Here is a 22,111-nt window from a genome sequence, read left to right as displayed (position 1 = left end):
TTCTGTGTTGAAAGAGCCCTGGTGGCATAGTGGGTAAAGCACTATCTGAAAGGTTGGTGGTTTTCAACATACCATCTGCTCACAGGTGAAAATGTAGCAGTCTGCTTTAGTAGAGATTTCCAGCCTTGGAAACCCTATGGGCAGTTTTACTCTGTCCTATGGGGTCACTGTGAACCAGATTTGCCTCAATGGCAGTGGGTAGTGGTGGACTCTGTACTGGTTGCTTCTCAGCATTTACTATCTGAAGCTGGCCACCTTTGATCTTGTTGTTGTTAAGCCATCGAGCTGGTTCCAACCCATAGTGACCCTGTATAGGGTTTCCAAGAAGCAACTGGCGAGTTTGAACTGCCGACCTTACAGTTCAAACTGACCTTGTGGTTGAGTACTTATCCTACAGTACCACACCTCTAGGCATCCCCTACATTTTCTGAGTCTACATTACTTTTGTGGTGCTGTAGGATCAGCCCTGGACTGCTAATCCCAAGGCTGCTGGTTCAAAACAACCAGCACTCCTTGGAAACTCTATACAGGGTTGCTACGAGTTAGAACTGACTTCATGGTACTTAGCAACAACATTTCTGGTAGTCTTCTGAGCAGCTCTGCTTAAAGCCCTATGAAAATAGGTCCTGAAAGGTTCACTGAGTATATCATCCCTTGGGATCCTAAAAGATGATTCCAGATAAGCTTAACCGACAGTTCACTCATGCCAAAACGCTCTATGCAGTCACTAAACTCTGAAAACTTAGAGAGCTTTAGACTGGTTTTGCTGCTAAACAAAAGTGGTATGCATTTTTCACTTTTACACCAGGGTGTGTTTTTAAGTTTAAAATGGCATGTTATTTGATAAATTGTTTTTCTTCTAGAGTTGCCCCTTGTCAAAAAGAAGGACCAAGGGGATGGATGGAATGGGTGAAGGTAAGCAAACAAGGAAGTCTGCTACAGGTGTTTTAAGCCTTACACAACATTTTGTGGTAAGATGCTTAAAACACCTGTAACAGGGGAGGGGAGAGAACAAAACAAATTTCATTTGCTTCCTAATCCCTGGGAGCATCTCTTTCCACAGATGGAGAGGATGTCGTTTACTTGTCTATTTTTTGGCCTCATAAGGAAACTGTCAGTTTTCACATTCAGCTGTAGATAAGTAAGTTTTAGGAAAAACCATTCTTGCAAAGGTTGATCTAAGAGATTTCTTAGAAGAGCAGCTCGCCAGGGAAAGGTCACTTCCTTGGTGAGGCCATTCTCCACCATCAAATCCATCCCTTTGTCCACACCCATCACCATCATATGCCACCCTGTTCACATTTTGTCTCCAGACTCCATACACAAGATGGTGGTGGTGGTTATGTGCAGTGGAGTCGGAACCGACTCATAGCGACCCTGTACAGGGTTTCCGAGGCTGTAAATCTTTACAGGAGCAGAAAGCCTCATCTTTCTCCCATGGAACAGCTGGTAGTTTCAAACTACTGACCTTAGGTTCGCAGCCCAATTTGTAACCACTACGCTACCAGAGCTCCTTTCCATACTCAAGATAGCTAATGTTAGCTGGTTCATTTGGCTTGATGGCTATCAATGGCACATCTCTCAATTCCTACGCTCAATGACACTAATACACCACTATGCTGTGTTATTAAGTGCCGTCGAGTCAATTCCAACCCATAGTGACCCTGTATAGGGTTTCCAAGGAGCAGCTGGTGAGCTTGAACCACGGACCTTACAGTTCAGATGACTTTGCAGGCTGACACATTAGCCTACAGTGCCATCCTAGCACTCCAATACATCCGTATGTTGTTGTTGTTAGGTGCCATTGAGTCAGTACAGCACAGCAGAACGAAACACTGCCCGATCCTGGGCCAAGCCCACTAATGTTGCCACACTTGAGTCTATCGATGCTGCCGTTTGGCCAATCCATCTCGTTGGGGGTCTTCCTCTTTTCCTCTAACCCTCTCCACCTTACCAAACAAGATATCTTTCTCCAGTGACTGATCCCTCCTGACAATATGTCTGAAGTATGGAGATGAAGTTTGATTATCCTGGCCTCCAAGGAGCACTCTGGCTGCATTTCTTCCAACACAGATCTGTTTGTTCTTTTGGCAGCCCATGGCACTTTCAGTATTCTCCTCCAACACCATGACTCAAAAGCATTAATTCTTCTATGGTCTTCCTTATTCGTTGTCCAGCTTTCACATGCATATGAGGTTATTGAAAATACCATGGCTTGGGTCAGGTGCAATTTCGTCCTCAATCTGACATCTTTGCTCTTCAACATTTTAAAAAGTGTTTTTTACATCCCCATAGTAATATGTAAACTTCACAAGATGAGTATAGCCTTATCTGTCCTCTCCAGCATGCTTATGAGTGATGGGAGCAGGGGAATACTCAACAAATATTTGTGAATGAATGAAAAGGAGAAAAAAGTATTAATGTAATTAACAGGCTAAGAGTCTGTTCTCTCAGTAAGCATAGCTAATATGTTAACCTGTAAGATAGTCTGTAGATATAAACAGGTTCAAGGAGAGTTAACATAACATATGGAAACACCATAGGAAATAATTAAAGGAAGTTAAGGATAGGGCAATTTACTTACTTATTTTAAACATTTACTCAATACTTATATGATAGATTATATAATAAAATAGGATAAAAGAAAGAACTATATTCCTGTCCCTACTTTGAGGAATCCACAAAGTCATTGGGAACAAGAATAACCAATAATTATTTTCTTTGTATAGTTTTCTGAAAACTTTCCCAAGTTTTTCAGAAGTAGATCACCAAGCCTTTTTCTGAGGTATCTCTGGGTGAACTGAAGCCTCCAATTTTTTGGTTAGCAGCCAAGAATGCTAACTCTTTGTACCACAAGGGACTCTGGGTTAGAAAAACCTCCCTCAGAATCAAACATAGCTGCAAGTAGTAGTTGTATGCTGGGAACCTCCAGGAATAAAGTTTTAATAGAATGGGGCACAAGGTTAAAAAAAAAAAAAAGAAGAAGCTACTAAGATAGTTTTGTTCAAAAGGACCCTTTCATGCGCCAATTCACCTTTGCCTTTTCAAAGAATATCAAATTTGGCAAGCATACTAACATGGATGGTGGTCCAAATGTGCAATTAAGGTGCTCATGTAGCTGTGTCAGAAAACAGGGTCTCATTAGATCGGCCTCAGTTCCATTTATTGAGCATTGTGCTGCAAGGAGACTCAGGGCTGGTGAAGCTTTCCTGAACCCAAGCAACTGTTAGAAAGACTCTGAGGTCTGGTGAGCTATGTTCTCAAAACCGTGGCTCCACACATATAAAAATTGATAGAAACATTCATTACTCAGTCTGACCAATCACCAAGTGCCACATATGGAGGCATATTCCAAAATGTTTGATACATTCTAGGGATCCACAAGATATGTGTTGAATAACTCATGAAATAAATAAAGTAATGAGTGCAGAGCCCCGCTCTAAATTCTACCTTCAAAAGACAATGAACGTGATGGTTATAACTGATTTTACTGAATTATGTTGTTGTTGTTGTTGTTATGTGCTATGGAGTTGGTTCTGACTCATAGTGACCCTGTACAGGGTTTCCGAGGCTGTAAATCTTTACGGGAGCAGAAAGCCTCATCTTTCTTCCGCAGAACAGCTGGTAGTTTCGAACTACTGAATTATACATGTGAAAAATGTGGAATAGGTAAATGCTGTATTCTTTATATTTTTATAATAATACAATTTTCAAGAGAGTGAGAAATTTCACTGAAAGCAAACTTCCAAAATAAACAAAGTCGACTCAATCCTCTGTGGTGTTCACTCAGAGGTCAGTGGGCCTTACAGGTGAGAGGGAAGACAATCTAAATCATGAAGCCTTTTCAAGGGTCTGCTTTTATTGCTGTGTTTAAGTCAAACGTCATTTTTCACAAAAATACTGCTGGGAATTTATGCTGATAGAAGCTATGTGATGAGACTACGCTGCTTTAGCACCTGTGGTAGGTTGATGGAAGGATCACACCACGGGGACTTAGCCCCCCGTTTAAAGTTATCAGGCCAAGCCAGGCTTAAGGCTCTTTTCAATGAGATTCATTTCGTGGAGCAGAAGACTGTCAAGGTCTTTAGTTTACTATCATTTGCTTCTAAACCACAGGTGACAAATGTCTGGCCTGCAGGCCTCAGAAAACCCTCAAAGTCATTTGGTCTGACCTTGCCAAGGCAACCGCAGTGGCAGCCATCACACTGCTGTTGTTGTTAAGTACTGTTGAATCAGTTCCAACCTACAGTGATCCTGTGTAGGGTTTCCAAGGAGTGGCTGGTGAGCTTGGACCACCATCCTTGAGGTTCAAACCAGCCTTGCAGTCCAGTGCATTAACCTGCAGCGCTACCCCAGGCATCACATTGGTGGTGGTGGAGGTGGTGTGCCGTGGAGTCGGTTCTGACTCATAGCGACCCTGACAGGGTTTCCAAGGCTGTAAATCTTCATGGGAGCAAAGAGCCTTGTCTTGCTCCCATGGAACTGCTGGTAGTTTCAAACTGCTGACCTTGAGGATAGCAGCCCAATTCGTAACCACTACACTACCAGAGCTCGTTAATTAAATGTTTGATCAAATATAGCAGGCTACTTTTTAAGTTGATACTATTGTATCACCCAAGAATGATACTATAAATTGCTACAGAAAAAAAGGTTCCCCACCCCTGTTCTAAACCAAGACATTTATTGTTGTTGTTTAGTGCTATCAAGCAGGTTCTGACTTATAACTACCCTGTATAGGGTTTCCAAGGAGCAGCTGGTAGGTTTGAACCATCGACCTGTGGTTAGCAGTGAAGTGCTAATTCCAAAGTGCTGCACAAACCAAGACATTTAGAATTTTTTACTTTAGACACATACTCTTCTCCATTCCTTTTCTGCTTTTTTTTTGGTCTGGGTGCTTCAATAAGATAGTTAAAGCCTTTACGACAAGAAACAGAGCTCCTGGCTCTTTCCTTACTCAGCTCTGCCTACTAAGCACATATAGTGGATCAATGAATACTCTTTAAAAATTAAGAAGAGATGTTAAAGTAAATCCTGGTGGGGCACTCTAGGATAAGCATGCTGCCTCGGAAAGGGAAATCCTACCCAGGGTCACTATGAGTCATAACCGACTCTACAGCACTTAACATCAGCATCAACACTGAGTAAATGTGGAAAATAGAGGAAAAGAAAAACATGACTCCTGACTTTACTCCCTTCATTCAGTCATCTGGGTAAGTGATAAAACACCACTTGCTGTCCAGTTGGTTCCAACTCACTGTGACCCCATGTGTGTCAGAGTAGAAGTGTGCTCCTTAGATTTACAATGGATGCTGTTTTGAAAGTCCTTTCTTCCAATGTACCTCTGGGTGGATGGAACATCCCCATGACCACCACCACCACCAGTAAATCTCAGTTTTCAACTAAAATAGAACTCCTCTCCCCCAGAAGAGATGAAGGTTTATAAATATTGCTGACTCTGTATTTCATGGCCAAGTCCAACCTCTTGGCCAAACATAAGAACAAGGGAAAACACCTCAGTAGCAACCTGCCTAGATGGCTTCAAGTCCAGGTAATAAAACAGTAAACTTCTACCTTTTTGAGTTAAGGGTTTTTCTGGCCAGTGATACTAACTGGTAAAACTGGTGAGACCATGTGAACACACAACTACATAATATATTGCATGTACTCATTTGTCAAAGTTCAGTGGGAAAAGCAACAAGCAGTAAGCCCAGAGATGCTCAGGAACCTGCAGTCTGTCCCTTTCCCAAGTGACTAGTCTCTGCATCTAAAGCACAAAGTCTTCCCAAGGTGGCCCCTGTTCGTTTGTAGAGCAAACTAGGCCCTTTGAGTCTATATCCTCTGTGCTTTATTTGCAGGTGGTTTTCTCATTATAATGGGACTAGAATGAGGAACTGGGACTGAGCCTTACACTGTTTGATCTCATTTGGATTCTCTCTTCCCTTTGGTCAAACTCCATGCATATTCTTTGCTTATTTAACAGGCAGAAGTAAACATTCTACAGCTTCCTTCATTTTGCTCTGTGTCTCTTCTCCATAGGTTTAGTGACCTGGGTATATATTTGTCCTGATTTACTGATTCCACATACTTTATCTGAGCAGCCTTGATACTTTCCTTTTCCCCTAAACTCTAGAAGTCACCCCCTCTGAATTCCCACTCTGATTCCTGTTGCTCACCCCAAGATGGAATGGTGGTGTAGCTTACACCCACTGAGGTAATCTCACAACTTCTTTGAGGTCCCTATTTTACCTTAAAACTCCATGCAAATTTTATATTCAATTACCATATATCACATCTGTGCTTGTCTTAAACAAATAATGCCTTCCTTAAGTTATTTTCCAGTTAACTTAATGTTCCATCTTCAAGGGAAACTGACTCTCCTAACATGTGTGCCAAATTTGTCCTGTGGCTTTGTCTTCTCCTTCACACAATCTCAAATCTAGACTGTTGGCATTCAAAAATTTGAGATTATGGTTCTGATCCTTCTTAAAGATCCTGAAAATCCTTGATTCTTTAATTTTTCTAGGGTTTGAATTTGACTTGTAAGCATGTGCATCTAGGTTACGATTGAAATCAAGTCCCAGAGACAGAAAGGAACTCAGCTAGCTGCTCAGTGGCCACATCTTAACTTGGCTTTCTTATTCTCTAGTTACTAGGCTCTGTAACATTTGGGCAAGGAACACTTAAGAAGGTCAAGAGCCTCCAGTATTTCCTTCCAACCTGCTCTCTCACCTCCAAATATTACTAAGTAACTCTCAACTAGGCTGTGTGGCTTATGCCCAACTTTAGCATTAGATTCAATCACTCCCCTATTCAAAATCCCTAAGTGACTTCTCTCACACTGAGAACTGAATCCAAACTCTTCAGTATGGGCCACAAGGCCCTGTATGATCCAACCATTGGTTAACTTACTGAGTGCTTTCCTTGACATTCTGCCTTCTGGTCACCATGCTTTAGCAACTCTGGCCTCAGCGCTGTTCTCTTAACAAGCTGAGTTGCTCCTGCTTGCCTGATGTTGTGCTAGCTGTCCCCTCTGCCCAGAGCTCACTTCCATCAGGGGTCTCCTAAAGCCACCCCTCAAGAGTGCTTTTCTTGACCACCGTCCCTAATATCATCCCCAGCACTCTTTATTTAGCTCCTAATTGTGCTTTCTTTATCATGATTTTTATGCTAATCAAAATTTTTCTTTTGCATTTACCTTTTCCTTCTTCTTCTTTTTTTTTAACTTTTCATTGTGCATTGAGTGATGATTCACACAGCAGATCATCAGGTTTCATTCAAGAAATTATACACTTGGTTTCATGTCAATGACAACAATCCCCTCAATTTAACATCACTTAGCCCACTTCCTCCTTGTGTATCTTGTTTCCATACCTTCCTCTTTCCTGAGCCGTCTGAATTTTGTCTTTGGGTTAATGTTGTCCTATTGCTCTTGAGTGTTTGATCATTCCATGGTGATGTACCTCACTGGTGCTGTTGTCCCCCTTAACACCTATCTATTGCTTAGCTGAAAATTGAGCCATGAGGGTGAGTTCAGTTCCAGACCTGTAGGGTGACTGAGGGCCTAGTCTTGGGGTTCCACCAGTATCTCTATCTGACCAGTAAGCCTGGTCATTCTTATGATTTTCCCCCACTCCACCCCGACCTTCTAACGTAATTCCTGTCAGAGCAGTTGGTAGTAGCAACCAGGCACCATCTAGTTCTCGTTTCAGGATTGTAGAGACTGATGTTCACATGATCCATTAGTTCACTTGGACTAATTATTTCCAGATGACTAATATTTTCATCATTTTTCTTTCCTCTGGACAGGGAGGCCTTCTCTTTTCTTTGTTATATTGTTGTAAAAAAAATGTAGATACCACAACATTTGTCAATTCAACATTTTTCACATGCACAACTCAATAAAGCCAATGACATCAATCATGTTGTGCAACCATCACTAAAGTCTTTGCCAAAGTTTCCATCTCCATAAACAAAAGCTGGAAGCTATAAACAATGAGTTCTGTGTCTCCCTACCCCTCTGGCCCCTAGTATCCCTCTTTGACTTCATATGAGGGATTGATTGTCTGACCCCCAGCTTAGCCTGGAAGCTCCGTGGAGATAGGAGTCTTGTTTGCTGTAGAGATTTTCAGTGAATATTTGTTCTATGGAAGCTACTCTAGCGCTGGGGTCAAACCACTGTCAGTGATACTGCCAAATGTTGCAAAAAGTCACCCAAAAAACAAAGGCAATCCACTCGGAACTAACCTGAAGCATTGAAGCAATATGTGTCGTACTGGGAGGTGTTAGACGTGAGGATGTACACCCCTGTGTTGTTGGCTGCACAGATGGAGTTAGGGTTGATCCGGGGGATCACCACATGCCCTTCTATGAACCCGTACCTGTCAAAGAAAAACAAAAGGTTACCAATTTGCAAGACTATGACAGGGATTTCATAACACCCCTGGGATGACATTTAAGGTAGTGCAACATTTCATTCAATTCACCCCTAGGGATGTTAGAGGTTTCAATAATTGAGGTATGTGAAATCCAAAAATAATAGCAAAGGAACAGAGGAAACGAGATCAACAAAGCTGAATAGAGTTACAAGGTGATTTATTTAGAGATCTAAGAAGAGATTTCTAAATCTCTTTTTTTGTTTTGGTTTGTTTTAATAAAGAAGATTCATGAAAGAAAAAGTATTGGTTTCAAAGAAAATTTGTGGTCAGTGGTATCAAGTAGGTTTGAATGAGGGAAGGAAAGGCCAGGGCAGGTACCGGAGAGGGCAGAATGCCCAGCTGATGACGTGAGAGTCACCCCTGCTCTGGATTGCCTTCACAGTTTCTAGAAAGCACGTTTTTGATGATCAGCTCCCACAAGCTAGGGAATAAGTGGCTGTTCATCGTAGTCTACAAATTTCAAACTCAGGGTGTCCAGGAGGTGAGTTTTGGCATGGTGTCGCTCCTTAGTTTCCACCCCCTCCACCCCCAACTCTTTTTTCCTAACTCCACACTCCAGTATCCCAAAGATGAAGCTTGGCTTATATGCCAAGTATACAGTCCCTTTCACCCCATGAAGATACCGATCCTAATTCTATTGCCAGTAGTAACAAATGGGCCATTATGGAAAAGAGAGTCATCATAATTCAATAGATAGCACAGTCTCTGGGTGGTGAAAGCAGTCAATACCCAGTGGCTAGCTCAAAGCAGAAGAAAGGCCTGGCGATCTACTTCCAAAACATTAGCCATTGAAAATGCTATGAAACACATTTCTCTGACACACATGGGTCACAGGTAAAAGTAGGTAGCAATGCTGCCTTGACCGCAGAGTTTTTCCCTAAGCGCTGAAGCCCTTCATCCCCACCAGGAAGTTTCTGGGAGCATGCCTTTTCAGGTACAACATTCAGCATCCCTTTACTTTAATGTATTCACTTATTCCACTATTTCTTCTGAAATATGAAGTGCCTCAAAATACGATATGAGGCCTGAGAAAATACCATTTGCAAGGAAAGAGATAGTGTCATGGGGAGGGCAGAGAGACAGAGCAACTAAAGTCATCAGGCTTTGGAAAATGTTTTGTTGTTGTTAAGTGCCATGGCGTCAGTTCCAACTGATAGTGATCCTGTATAGGGCTTCTGAGGCTTTAAATCTTCAAAGGAGCAGAAAGCCTCATCTTTCTCCCGCAGAGTGGCTGGTGGGCTCGAACCGCTGACCTTGTAAGGCTGGTTAAAATGTACAACAGAGATCCTTTTCATCTTTCCTGCCAGGGCCAAGAATAGGGAGTGCAGAGACCACAAGACCCCAAGGAAATGTGGAAGTTTGACATTTTTAAACACATATAACTCATTAAGTCTATGTTGCAATTGTAGCTCACATGACTAATTCTTCATTTGAATGGACAGACTGGTTTCTCTGAAATCGCCTCAGCTTGGTGAGGGAGGGGATGCAATTAAATGTTAATAAGTTTCCATATATCTGAGAATTGCTACTAATCAGGGTGGGGCAGACAAAAAGAGTAGCTGCTACAGTTTTATCCTAGCCTGGGAGACTCTGCCATCTGTCCTCTGGCAGACAGCTGATTCATAGTTACTGGAGTGAAATTAGGGAAATGAGTTTTGCAACACTTAATACTACTTATGGGTGGAACGATAAATTTCTTTGGCACAGTGTATTTTTTGGGGTAGTAATAACCCGCGGGAAGCCCACGTACCCCTCCCATCGTATTGCCAAGTATGGATAGCACTGGCATTCTAGAATCGAATGCAATTCCTTTAAGTTTTACTGTGTTTTCAACATATCAGGTCGACTGTGAGTTCTATGTGCCACACTATAAATGAGTTGGAGCTATTAAAATGTGTATTTTACTCTATGGCAGGATAATTTACTATTCTCAGGGAGAAAAGAACATTCAGCAAATATTTTCATTTTACTTTTGCTCTCAGTTTCTCAGGGTGGCTTGATCCCTAAGATCTGGCTTCTGGGCACAGGTGAAGCAAGATCTTCCTAACTCCTTCACCTACAAGTGGTTTGGTCCAGGCTTAAATGCAGAATGGCAGTAAGCCTGCGTTCCTTCAGCCATAAAATGGTGTAATAATACTCAACCTTCCATGGAGTGTGAGGATTGTGGTGAGTGGGCAGCAGTTCTCCTAGGAAGTAAAGCTCAATGTTTAGCCAGTGGCAATAGTAGGAACTTCTCGTAGTTCTCTGTACATGAAAACATTTCTGTGTTTCACAATGATGTCTTGTCTGTATTTCACAAATGACAATATAGCTTGCTAAATCCACTTTATTCTGCTAGTGGCTACTTACCACCATGCTTAATGGTTAGCCTTGGGAATAGAATAAATGGATTTGCTAATGGACCTTCCTTCATGTCTGCTGTCCAAGATCAGTGGCACCCAGAGCTTTCTCCTTTTCTCTGAGCTGATATATTTCCTCAGACCAAGATGTGAACACATATAAACACCCATGGCCGGCTGGTCGATCTGCCATGAGACACAGAGTAAAATTTCACCATACAGTTGTCTTGTTTGTAATCTTGACTAAAGCAGACTGCCAGACAGTTTTTACCCAGTGCTACTTGGTGAGTCCAACCTCGAGCCTTTAAGTTAGTGTTGTTGTTGTTATTGTTAAGTACTGTGGAGTCAGGGTTTCTGAGGCTGTAAATCTTTACCGGAGCATAACGCCTCATCTTTCTCCCGCGGAACCACTGGTAGTTTCAAACTGCTGACCTCAATTGAGGTCATAACCACTCAAGCACAAACTGCTTGTGCCATCCAGCGATCTTTTGTTGTTGCTGTGTACCGCTGAGTCGCTTCCCACTCATAGTTCTGCGTGCTGTTGAGTAGAACAGACCCAAAGAGAGTCCCATTCTTTTCAGGAGCAGGTCACCAGATATTGTTTTTTTTTTCCCACAGAGCAGTTAGTGGGTAAGTAACTTTTGGTGAGTAACTAAGTGTTTGACCACTGGAACCATCACTGAATGCTTGACCATTGCTCTTCTGAACACACATAAACCAAACCAAACCAAACTCATTACCACTGGATCAATTCCGACTCACAGTGACCCTAGAGGACAGAATGGACCTGCCCACAGGGTTTCTACGGCTGTATTCTTTACGGGAGCTGATTGCCACATCTTATCTTTCTCCCACAGGTTCACGGTGACACTAGGGCTCATCTGATCACCTACAGATGCCTATAAGCATCTGCTTTATTTACTCCAGAGCAATGCTGCCCAACGGAACTTTCTGCCATGATGGAAATTTCCTATTATTTGCCTTGTAACCACTAGCCGATTGTGGCTAATTTAGCACTTGGATTGCAGTTTGTGTCACTGACGCAGAGAAGTTCTAATTGTATTTAACCTTCATTAATTCAGGTGTACTAGTGACTACTCTATCACACAGCGCAGTTCCAAAGATTCTCTTTTTCCTTTTAAGCAAAAGAACCTCAGCCACTGCCCATGACATGACTGTATTACTCTGTAACCAAGGACGGTGGCAGATGTGCTTAACTTACATCTAATGGTTTCTTCAAAGAATTCTGTAGCATGACTTTAGATAAACAAAACCAAAAAAATCTTCCATGAGTGAAAATGTGCATGCATTGCAGAGAAAAGGGAAGCACCGTTACCTAATTGCGTTGCAAAAGCAGAAGGGGCGGCTGCAGGCCAGGGTGGAAACTTCAGAGCAGTTAGTTGTTGAGACAACCCAGGTATCTTATAAACCAGTTGCTGTAGGGTTGACTCATGCTACCCCACGTGTATCAGAGTAAAACTGTGCTCCATTTTGCTGATGTTTTTGGAAGCAAGTCACCAGGTCTTTCTTTAAAGACACTTCTGCTAGCAATGAAGAGTCTGCACAACCCAGCGACACCCGAACTCTTTCAGTGAAAACCAACCCAACAAACCATAACCCTTCACTGTGGCCATGGCCACAGCTCACTCTTAATGCACACCTATGACCATAAAACCATAGGAAATTAAAAAATAAAGCCGCTGTCTGTTGCTTTTATTTATACTTGTGCAAAATGCCTCAAGCACCTCTCTGTGGAGAGTTGAGATCCCTAGTCGGAGACCTCAAAGTGTCCCTTCAACCCTTTGCCACCACTTTTTATAAAATACATTTGTGATTTTCAAACCCTTTGCTTACTGTCTCCAACCAGAATGACAGGAGAGAAACAAGAGAGAGAAGGAGAGAGTTGTTTGAAAAATCTGCTTTGAGCCAAGTCTGTAGGGCCAAGACTACCAGCCACATATTTATTTTAAACACTGTTATTTGCTGTATGTCTTCTTGTGGTTCCGACGATGATATTGCATGTCTTCAAAGCCCGAAGAGCGCTGTGGAAGCATTTTAGGCAGAAGGATTCCCACATATGACCCTTAACGCCTCCTCCGGACTCCCCCACTATGATTCACAAAGGTGTCTTTAGCCAACTTTAAATTCCAGTTGCCATACAGGTTCCAGATCAACTTGGCCAAATTAATAGGTGGGGCCGACTCTCCAAGCAATATCCCATTCAGATACCAGCAAGGAGCCTTCCCAGGTCTAACCCTCGCCCCTGGCCTCAGGCAACCAGGTTTACAGAGTGGGTAGATGTTGGCCTCTTACCTGCAGGTCTCAAACCCGATGCTCAGGGCTTTCTTCATCTGTTCCATGGTAGGCAGAGTGGCATTGAAAGCTGTGCAGAGGTCAGCAGCCTCTGTCAGTGAGATGCTGTAGCGGCCATTTTTCTCCACGTGGAATACACCAGCATATCGACAGGTTATGTTCAGATCTGTGGGATGAAACAGAATGGTTAACTTCTTTTGTATCAATCACTTGGAAAGGCTAAGAAGTTCATTTGAAGATAGACTGATTTAAAAGCCAACTAAACTTCTCCACTGACTGATCTTCAAAATTCACTCTAGCAATCCAAAGCACTATTACATAAGCTTCAATCTTAGCTTAACAGATTAAACATGATAAACTAGCATCACTCTTACATTCCTCCATCAGTTTGTATATATATATCCTTGAAAACCCTATACAGGGTCGTTTCTGAGGCTCTAAATCTTTACAGGAACAGAAAGCCTCATCTTTCTCCTGTGGAACAGCTGGTAGTTTCGAACTGCTGACCTTGTAGTTTGCAGCCCAATTCATAACCACTACGCTACCAGAGCTTATATATATATATATGTATATAATGGCACCTAACAACAACAACAACAATTGCTGATTACTAAGCAATCCAAACTCCTGGAAAATTCACAAAAGGAGATAATGACGGTCCCTGGAAGATGCGAATATCTTGTATTCAACTACTAACCAAAAAGTTCAAACCCACTTGGTGGCTCCATAGAAGAAAAGTCTGGTTCTCTGCTTCCATAAGATAACAGCCAAGAAAACCCCGAGGAGCTCAGCTCTCCTCTGTAACACCACGGCCATCATGCGTCAGAATCAACTCAAGAAATAGATCTACTTTTTTTGTTTAATGAAGGAAAAGCCAGTCCATCACTCGGAAGACAACAGCAAACATTTTGCTGTGTCTTCTTCTAGTTTATTTTCTGGAGATAAATGTTATTTTAAACTGTCATTAGGTCAGTTCCCGACTCATGATAACCCCATTGAAGAAACGCTTCTTGACCCTGCACCACCCCTATGACAGTCTAGGGGTTGAACCATGGTGACCCATAGGGTTTTCATTAGCTTGTTTCTAGTAGTTGATCACCAGACCTTTCTTCCTTATTTCTCTTACTACGTAAGCTCTGGTGAAAGCTACTTCATCATAGCAACATGCCAGCCTCCATTGGCAGAAGGGTGATAGCTGCACACAGGAGTGTTGGCTGGAATCAAACTCAGTTCTTTTATATGAAGGGCAAGGGTTCTACCACGTTACCACCAGTGCCTCATTGGATATGGAATATCCAGGATTCTACCATGTTACCACCAGTGCCTCACTGGATATGGAATATCTAGGGTTCTACCAGTCACTGGAGAAGGACATCATGTTTGGTAAGGTGGAGGGTCAGGGAAAAAGAGGAAGACCCCCAACAAGATGGATTGGTCAAGTGGCAGCATCAAGGGACTCAAGCGTGACAACAGTAGTGAGGTTGGTTCAGGATCGGGCAGTGTTTTGTTTTGCTGTGCATAAGGTCACTATGGGTCGGTACCGACTCGATGGCACCTAACAACAACTACACACCATGTAACCACCAGTGCCTCATTGGATATGTAATATCCAGGAATCTGTCCACTCATATAGGAAGAAGTTGCTAGTGTCTTGTCATGAGGTCTAGAAAAAGAAGTTTCTTTATCATATACCAACAGGCTTCAATGAGTTTGTGGGGAAATTCCATTATCTTTGAATTCCATGTTTTCATGAATTTTTTGAAGGCCCATATATATAACATTTGAAATAGCACTGAAGACACGGTTTTAGGTCTGAGAATCCTTCTTGCACTTAACGTTGTGGGTAGTTTCCCACCATTAGGTGTTGTTGTTGCATTGCTCATAACCTCCGATGTCTCCTGGAGGCACCTGGAATAAATTTCCTCATCATGGCCAATGATAGGAGCCCTCATGGTAGTGGTTAAGAATTTGGCTGCTAATCCAAAGGCCAGTGGCTCAGACCCACAGGATAAAGACGTAGTAACCTGCTTCTGTAAAGATTTCAGCCTTGGAAACACAATTCTAGTCTGTCCTACAGGGTTGTTGTCAGTTGGAATCAACTTGAGTGCTATAGATTTTTTGGCCAAGGAAGAACGTCCCTATAGGGTTTCAAAGGTTGCATTCGTTGCATAAAAAATCGTTCCCACATCTTTCTCCTGGCCAGTGGTGGTTTTTAACTATTTAACCTTTTCATTAGTGGCCGAATACTTAATCACTGCACCACCAAGACATTCATATCTGCCTCCACTGTCTGTCTGGAATTTTCTATCCTCAGCACTTCACATGGATGGTTCATTTTTGCCTTTCAGCATCTCAGCACTACATCCCCTCACCTCAGAGTTCTTCCCTGAACATGCTGATCCAACTTCCAGCTTCTCCCTCACCTCGTCATGGCTTTGTGTTTTCAAGTAACTCGTTTATTTATTAGTGCATTTGGTTAGTATCTTCTTTCTGTTGTATAAGCTCCAAGAAAACAAACCTTTGCATTCATTTCTGGCTCTAACACCTACATCAGTGCTTGGCATAAAGTAGACCATTAACAAATGTTAGTTGAATAAATGAATGTCTTCTTGAAATCCCTCTCCCACCCCACAAAAAGATACTGTTAACATATCAACATACTCAAGACCTGTTGTTTGCTACCGAGTGTTAATGCCATTGATAACGGAAGGCATGCTGCTATCAACTGGTTACAGAATTATTTAGGGCAAGGACTTTGGTGAGTATCATATACAAACTTGTGTAGACATTAATCTGTAATCTCAATGTTGTTGTTGTTGTTAAGTGCTATCGAGTTGGTTCCAACTCATAGTGACTCTGTATAGGGTTTCTGAGGAGCGGCTGGTGAGCTTGAACCGCTGACCTTGCAGTCCAGTGTATTATCCCACAGTGCCACACCAGGACACCTCTCTATAGGGAGCCCCAAATTACCCTGCTATGCCTGATCCTGTATAATAGTCTCAAGACTTCAAGGGCCTTAACAACAACTCATTCTTGTGTGGACTATCTTATCCCTGGATTGCACTGACCCAGGTAGGTCCTGACACAGAAAGTTTCAACACTGAAACTGTTCTGGTGAAGTGCAATTCCTCTTGGATACTTCTTTATGCCTCAGACAGTCTCTCTTTAAGGAAGCACACCAACACATGCACTCTAGGCCTACCCCATTGTCCCAGGTCTGGGTTCAGGTAGAAATGGCTCGAACCCAAACTCTTTTTCTCACTCGTGTAGGTCTAGATGTGAAATAAGTCAGGCACAGGATAAATATAGGATCCCACTTATTTAAAATATCCAGAATGCAGAGCGACCAAATACAAATTCATAGAGACCAAAGTTCATCAGTGGTTGCCAGGGATAGGTGGGAAAATACAATGAACAGGTATTGCTTAAGGGGTACAGGGTGTTTGTTAAAGGTGATGAAAACCTCTAATGGTGTCCCTTCAAGCAGCTCATGCAACACTTGGCTGGTGAAGCAAGAGGAACACAGAACAGAGATGTACAAGGCCCTTTTGAAATACTATTTGTTTTTACTGACATTTTCAGCTTTGGCCTTGGTTGGCCAATCTTAGCAAAGGGAAACTGTCACTCTGGTATATGAAAGAAAAACAGAACCTCTAAGCCTGCCCCTTGGAATGTGAGGCTGATAGAGGAACTTCAGCCAGATCCCTGACAAGACAGCGAACATGCTGGTCAGCTCCTGGTGCAGGTGATGTTGTCTGGGGCATGGACCCTGGTTTGGAGCTACATGGCAGATTCTCCCCTATTCAATTCACTCTAACTTGTCACCTGGCAAATAGAATATGCATAAATGCAAAAGGAACTAAGTCAGGATGAGACTTTTGAATGGAATCTCTTGAGTTTCATGTGGAGTCGTCAAGATAACAATATGATATTGTTGCTAAGTGTTTGAGTTTGTTTCAACTCATAGCGATCCTGTATAGGGTTTCCAAAGAGTGGCTGGTAGATTTGAACTGCTGGCCTTTCAGTTAGTAGTCCAGTACTTAACCTACAGTGCCACATTGGGACTCCATGTAATGTTATAGATGATACTTCACAGACAGGGTGCATTGTGTGAGTGTATCAGTGAGGTATAGGTGTGTCAGACAAGAGAAGATGAGACAATATAGTCAACCTTGCACCTGCTTGGACAACAAGCCTCAAACAGGGCCTGACACATAGTAGGCACTCAGCAAAGGGCTGCCCGGTGACTGAAGAAATCCTATTAAAATTCAAAATTCATATCTATATCATGGTAATCTCATGAAAAGGTCAAACTCACAGCTCTGATGGCATTCAGACACTTAAGGATGCAATGATTATGCCAAATATTAATTTTCAAGTCAATTGTCCTGTAAGTACAATTTTTCTTCTCTAAACCGTTTTTGCTTTAAAAGGGAACATATTTTCAAGTGTGTGTATCATTTAAGTCCTAACTATTCATGAAGATGTTCTAATGGCCATCCTTAAACACTTCAACAAACACAAACTATTATCTTGAAGGGTATTAATAATACCAACAACAATCATGGTAGCTAATACTTGTTGTGTGCTTCTTATATATCTGAGGGGGCTTCAAAGATATGTGGAAATTTTTCATTATCCTTTAGTTCCATTTTCCCACAAGTTTTGTGAAGCCCCCCTTGCATGTGCCATGTGCTCCTATAAGCATGTTACAAGTATTAACTCATTTTATTCTCAAAACAAGCTATGACATGGATAATATTAGAATCTGCATTTCCCAGATGTAGAAACTGAGGCACCAAAGAAGAGAAAACATGCCCAGCTTCACCAAGCTATTAGTGGTGGAGTCAAGATTCAAATTCAGCCAGTTTGGGTGCCAAGAGTTCACAAGCTTAATTAACTACAATTCCTAACCCCAATTTAAGTAACTATGACCTCTTTAGCTCTTGAATGCCTGGCTGAGGATATTCGCAAGGTTAAAGCAAGGTTAAAGTCAAGTTGAAGTGAGACTAGCCATGGACCACACACACACAAATCTATGGACAGAGCACCTGTGTCTGTGGTATTGTGCTAACGGTGTCTGGGAGATGGGACCCCCAAGACCTCTCAGGAGGTCCCTCCTTCCTGAGAAACAGATACCTCTGGATTCAGAAGCTGCTGTGGCCCTAATATGAAATACCCAATTGCATCTCTTAAACAAGTCTTTCCAACTGGCTTGAAATCAAGAATGTTTTCCATTGAGCCCTCGGGTCTCCCATAAATCTTCTGTATCATATAATAGATAGACAGGACCAAGTCTCTCCCTCAGAGAAGCTGTATGGGCAGAGATGCAACATATGAGGCCACTTTCAGACATTCTGTGAGGAACCTTCAGGGAGAGAGGAATTTGACCAGGCAGAGGTGCTGCTCAGGCCTCCAGCATTAACATAGGGACATGGCCAGGGCAGAGGGGTACTGAGTCATGTGTTCAGTGTTCTGTTCACCCACATGAGAAGAGGTCATTCATGTCCTATCATAAAGACTAGAAGAAGGAGGGGAGCTAGCTCTCCAAGAGTTTCTTTATGTTATAAAGCTGCTCACTGACACAAAAACACCCAAAGTGCAGGCCAGCCTAGTTTGGAGCTGCATAAAACTGTGTTCAAATCCTGACATGCCACAAGCTCCCGATTACACCGCTAGCTACTGTAACTGCTTTGATCCTCAGCTTCCTCTGCAATGGGATAACAATACCAATCTTTGTGTGGCTGTTTACCCATTGCCAACGAGTCAATTCCAACTCAGAGCAACCCTCTAAGACAGAGTAGACCTGGGCTCCATGGCAGAACCCTGGTGGCACAGTGGGTTAAGTGTTGGGCTACAAAACAAAAGGTTGGCAGTTCAAACCCAACAGGAACTCTTTGAGAGAAAGATGAGGTTGTCTGCTCCCACAAAGATTTCATTTCAGAAACCCTAAGAGCAATTCTACTATCTTACACGCTTGCTATGAGTCAGAATAGACTGCATGTCAGTAAGTGGGTTTAATCTTTATGGAAGCAGATGGCAGCAGCTGATTTTTTCGGTAACAGTAGAATGTTTAGACACTGCGCCACTAGGGCTCCTTTTATTAAATGAAATAATGTACGTTAAACACTTGATATGATTGCTGAGCACTCCCAGTTGTTGTTAAGTACCACTGAGTTAGTTCTGACTCATAGCAACCCTGTATAGGGTTTCCAAGAAATTGTTGGTGGGTTTGAACCACAGACTTTAGGATTAGCAGTCCAGTGCTTAACCTAAGTGCTACCCCAGGACTCTAGTACACCCCTTATCTGTGGTTTATCTTGCTATTGCGGTTAACTGAAAAATGGAAAATTTCAGAAATAAAAATTCCTAAGTTTTCAATCACTGCCGTATTGAGTGCTGTTGTTCTTGTTAAGTGCCATCCTCTTCGTTTCAACTCAAAGCGACCCTGTATAGGGTTTCCCAGGAGCAGGTGGTGAGTTTGAACCGCCGACCTTGCAGTTAGCAGTCCAGTGCTGATCCTACTAGGACCCCTGTGATGAAACTTTGCACACCGTATTGCCTCATCCTGCCTGAAACGTGAATCATCACTCTGTCCCGCATACCCGTGCTGTACACACGTTACCTGCACATTAGTTGCCTGGTAGCCACCTTGGTTACCAGGCAGACTGAGATCATGTCACAGTGCTTACCCCTTCTTTCATCTCATGATTTTATTACCCAAAGCACAGAGTAATGGTGCTGGCAACATGGATATGCCAGAGGAGCCATAAAGCACTTACTCTAAATGAAAAGGTGAAATTCCAAGATTCTGGGATTTTCCCACTTCCCCCTGAATTTCATGACAGCAGATTTTCCTACTTGTCATTGTATCCTCAGCACATAGGGCCAGACACATAGTGAATGGATAGATGAATATTCTTATCCTGGCTTCCCCACAGGATAAGCAGACTTGTGGGGTACAAAAAGAGTTCTCATCAGGCCCACTCCCCACCCGCATTATGTCTTGACCAGCTTGACTTTGTTGTGAATTCCATGATGGACACTTAAAATGTGTCTAGCCTGATGCATTTGCTGGCACTGGAGGATAAGCACTGGACCACAAAGTTGGTTTGAACCACAAGGTCAAAGGTTCAAACTTACCAGAAGCTCCTTGGAACCCTATACCCGGTTGCTATGAGTCAGAACCAACTTGAAGGCACTTAACAACAACAACATTTGTTTCTATGAATATTTGCTGTTGGAAAATAAATGGCTTAGAGGCCAACTTTGAGTTTTATAACTGGCTCTCTCAGCCTGAACTTTTGAGCCAACCTGTCCCAAGACCATTGATTTAGACCGCTTCCTTTGCTGTGGAGACCACCAAAAGATGACTGACAGCCACGCTGAGCCCATGGAGAGTTGACACTCTCAGTTCTCCAACCCAGATTTCTCCAGATGATCCAAGAGGAATTCAGTTATTGTCTAACCTGAGCCACCCAGATACACCTGGTCCAGATTTGTCATCTCCCCAGGAGAGATGATGGAGTCCTGGTGTGGTGCTGTGGGCTAATGCCTCAGACTGAAAAGTCGTTTGAACCGCAAGGTCAGTGGTTCAAGCTCACCAGCTGCTCCTTGGAAATGCTATACAGGGTCACAATAGGTTGGAATCAACTCGACGGCACTTAACAACAACAACAGGAGAGATGAGGCTAAATTAGAGATTTTGAACTAATCTCGTCTCAGAGCAGGCTTTGTGTGTGGGGAAGTTGCATTTTCTTGAAGCTGGGAATCTGGCTAGCTCTGGCAACTCAATGACTTATCTAATTCCCATGACTCACTCACTCATCATGCACCATGCTAATAGGAGTGACCCTGGGTATCTGCTCTGGGTCCTGCAAGGCTTTCAGTATTTTACACATAATAAATCATGTAGTTCTCACACAATCCAACATGGCAGGCACTTTCACTATTTCCAGTTTCACATGAGATGGTGGGTACTTCAAGAAGATGTCAGCTACTTGAGTTCATAATTGGTGGACCTGGTTTCAGCCTGTACAGTTTGTCTGATTACTTTGCTGTGTTAAATTGTGTCTCATATTGTTGTTGTTAAGTACCGCTGAGTCGATTCTGACTCATAGCGACCCTGCACAGGGTTTCCGAGGCTATAAATCTTTACGGGAGCAGAATGCCTCATTTTTCTCTCGTGGAGCGGCTGGTAGTTTCGAACTGCTGACCTTGAGGTTCACAGCCCGATTCATAACCACTATGCTACCAGAGCGTCTTTATTAGTCAGTCACTAAATGAAAATCCACTCACACTCCACCTGGTTCTTCAAGTGTGGACCGAAGAGCATTACAAGAGATCTCTGGAGAGAGGAATTTAAACATACTGAATATTATTTTAAGAACAGAACTCCCTTGTTTCTGGATTGTAATGCTTAAAAATGTTGGGCCCTTTGCCCAAGGGTTTGGTAAGGACTCAGTGGAAAAGCCTCACTAAAGGAGCTTCCACCCTCTCCCCAGAGAAAAGATCCCACAGTTCCGGGCTTCCCCAACAGTGAGCTGGCTACCTCTCCCTGATTCCACTCATTGCACTTCCCATGAACCTCTTGGGAATGTCGAGAGTCCAAGCATAGCTACAGTCTTCAGGCCTCCTCTGCCCTTTACCGCTCTATGGCTCTGGTCACGATTGTAGTACTGTTGCGCAATCGGTCCCCCTCATAGTGATGCTATATAGGGTTGCCAAGGAGTGTGAGTTTGAACCTTCGACCTTGCAGTTAAAACTGACCTTGTGGTCCAGTGCTTATCATACAGCACCACACCAATTCACGATTATACAGGGCCAATGAAGAGAGGAGCTGGGGCTCAGGCTTGGTCCAGGACCAAGACATCAGACCACAGGCTGTCTTGTGACATTTTGAAATAAAGATCTAAACAGTATGCTTAGATGGCAGGTCAATGTAACTAGAACATGAAAATCCAGGCTGAGTATATTAGAATTGATCATGTTTCTTGGAGCTGATCACACACAAACCTCATGGGG

The 22,111-nt window shown here is 42.8% G+C and overlaps 1 protein-coding gene across 1 annotated transcript in view; it reads right to left on the bottom strand.

Moving 5' to 3' along the window:
- The window catches only part of CD44 (CD44 molecule (Indian blood group)), a 113,731-nt gene that overhangs the window by 53,722 nt on the left and 37,898 nt on the right, over positions 1 to 22,111 (bottom strand). Inside the window, 2 exon segments of the mRNA XM_006864893.1 lie at positions 8,245 to 8,378; positions 13,088 to 13,253. Of these exon segments, the coding sequence (XP_006864955.1) occupies positions 8,245 to 8,378; positions 13,088 to 13,253 (300 nt within the window).

This window comes from Chrysochloris asiatica, unplaced genomic scaffold, assembly GCF_000296735.1.
Source record: "Chrysochloris asiatica unplaced genomic scaffold, ChrAsi1.0 scaffold00072, whole genome shotgun sequence".
NCBI classification, from domain to species: Eukaryota; Metazoa; Chordata; class Mammalia; order Afrosoricida; family Chrysochloridae; genus Chrysochloris; species Chrysochloris asiatica.
The sequence above is the reverse complement of the archived record's forward strand: the minus strand, read 5'-3'. Positions and strand labels throughout refer to the sequence as shown.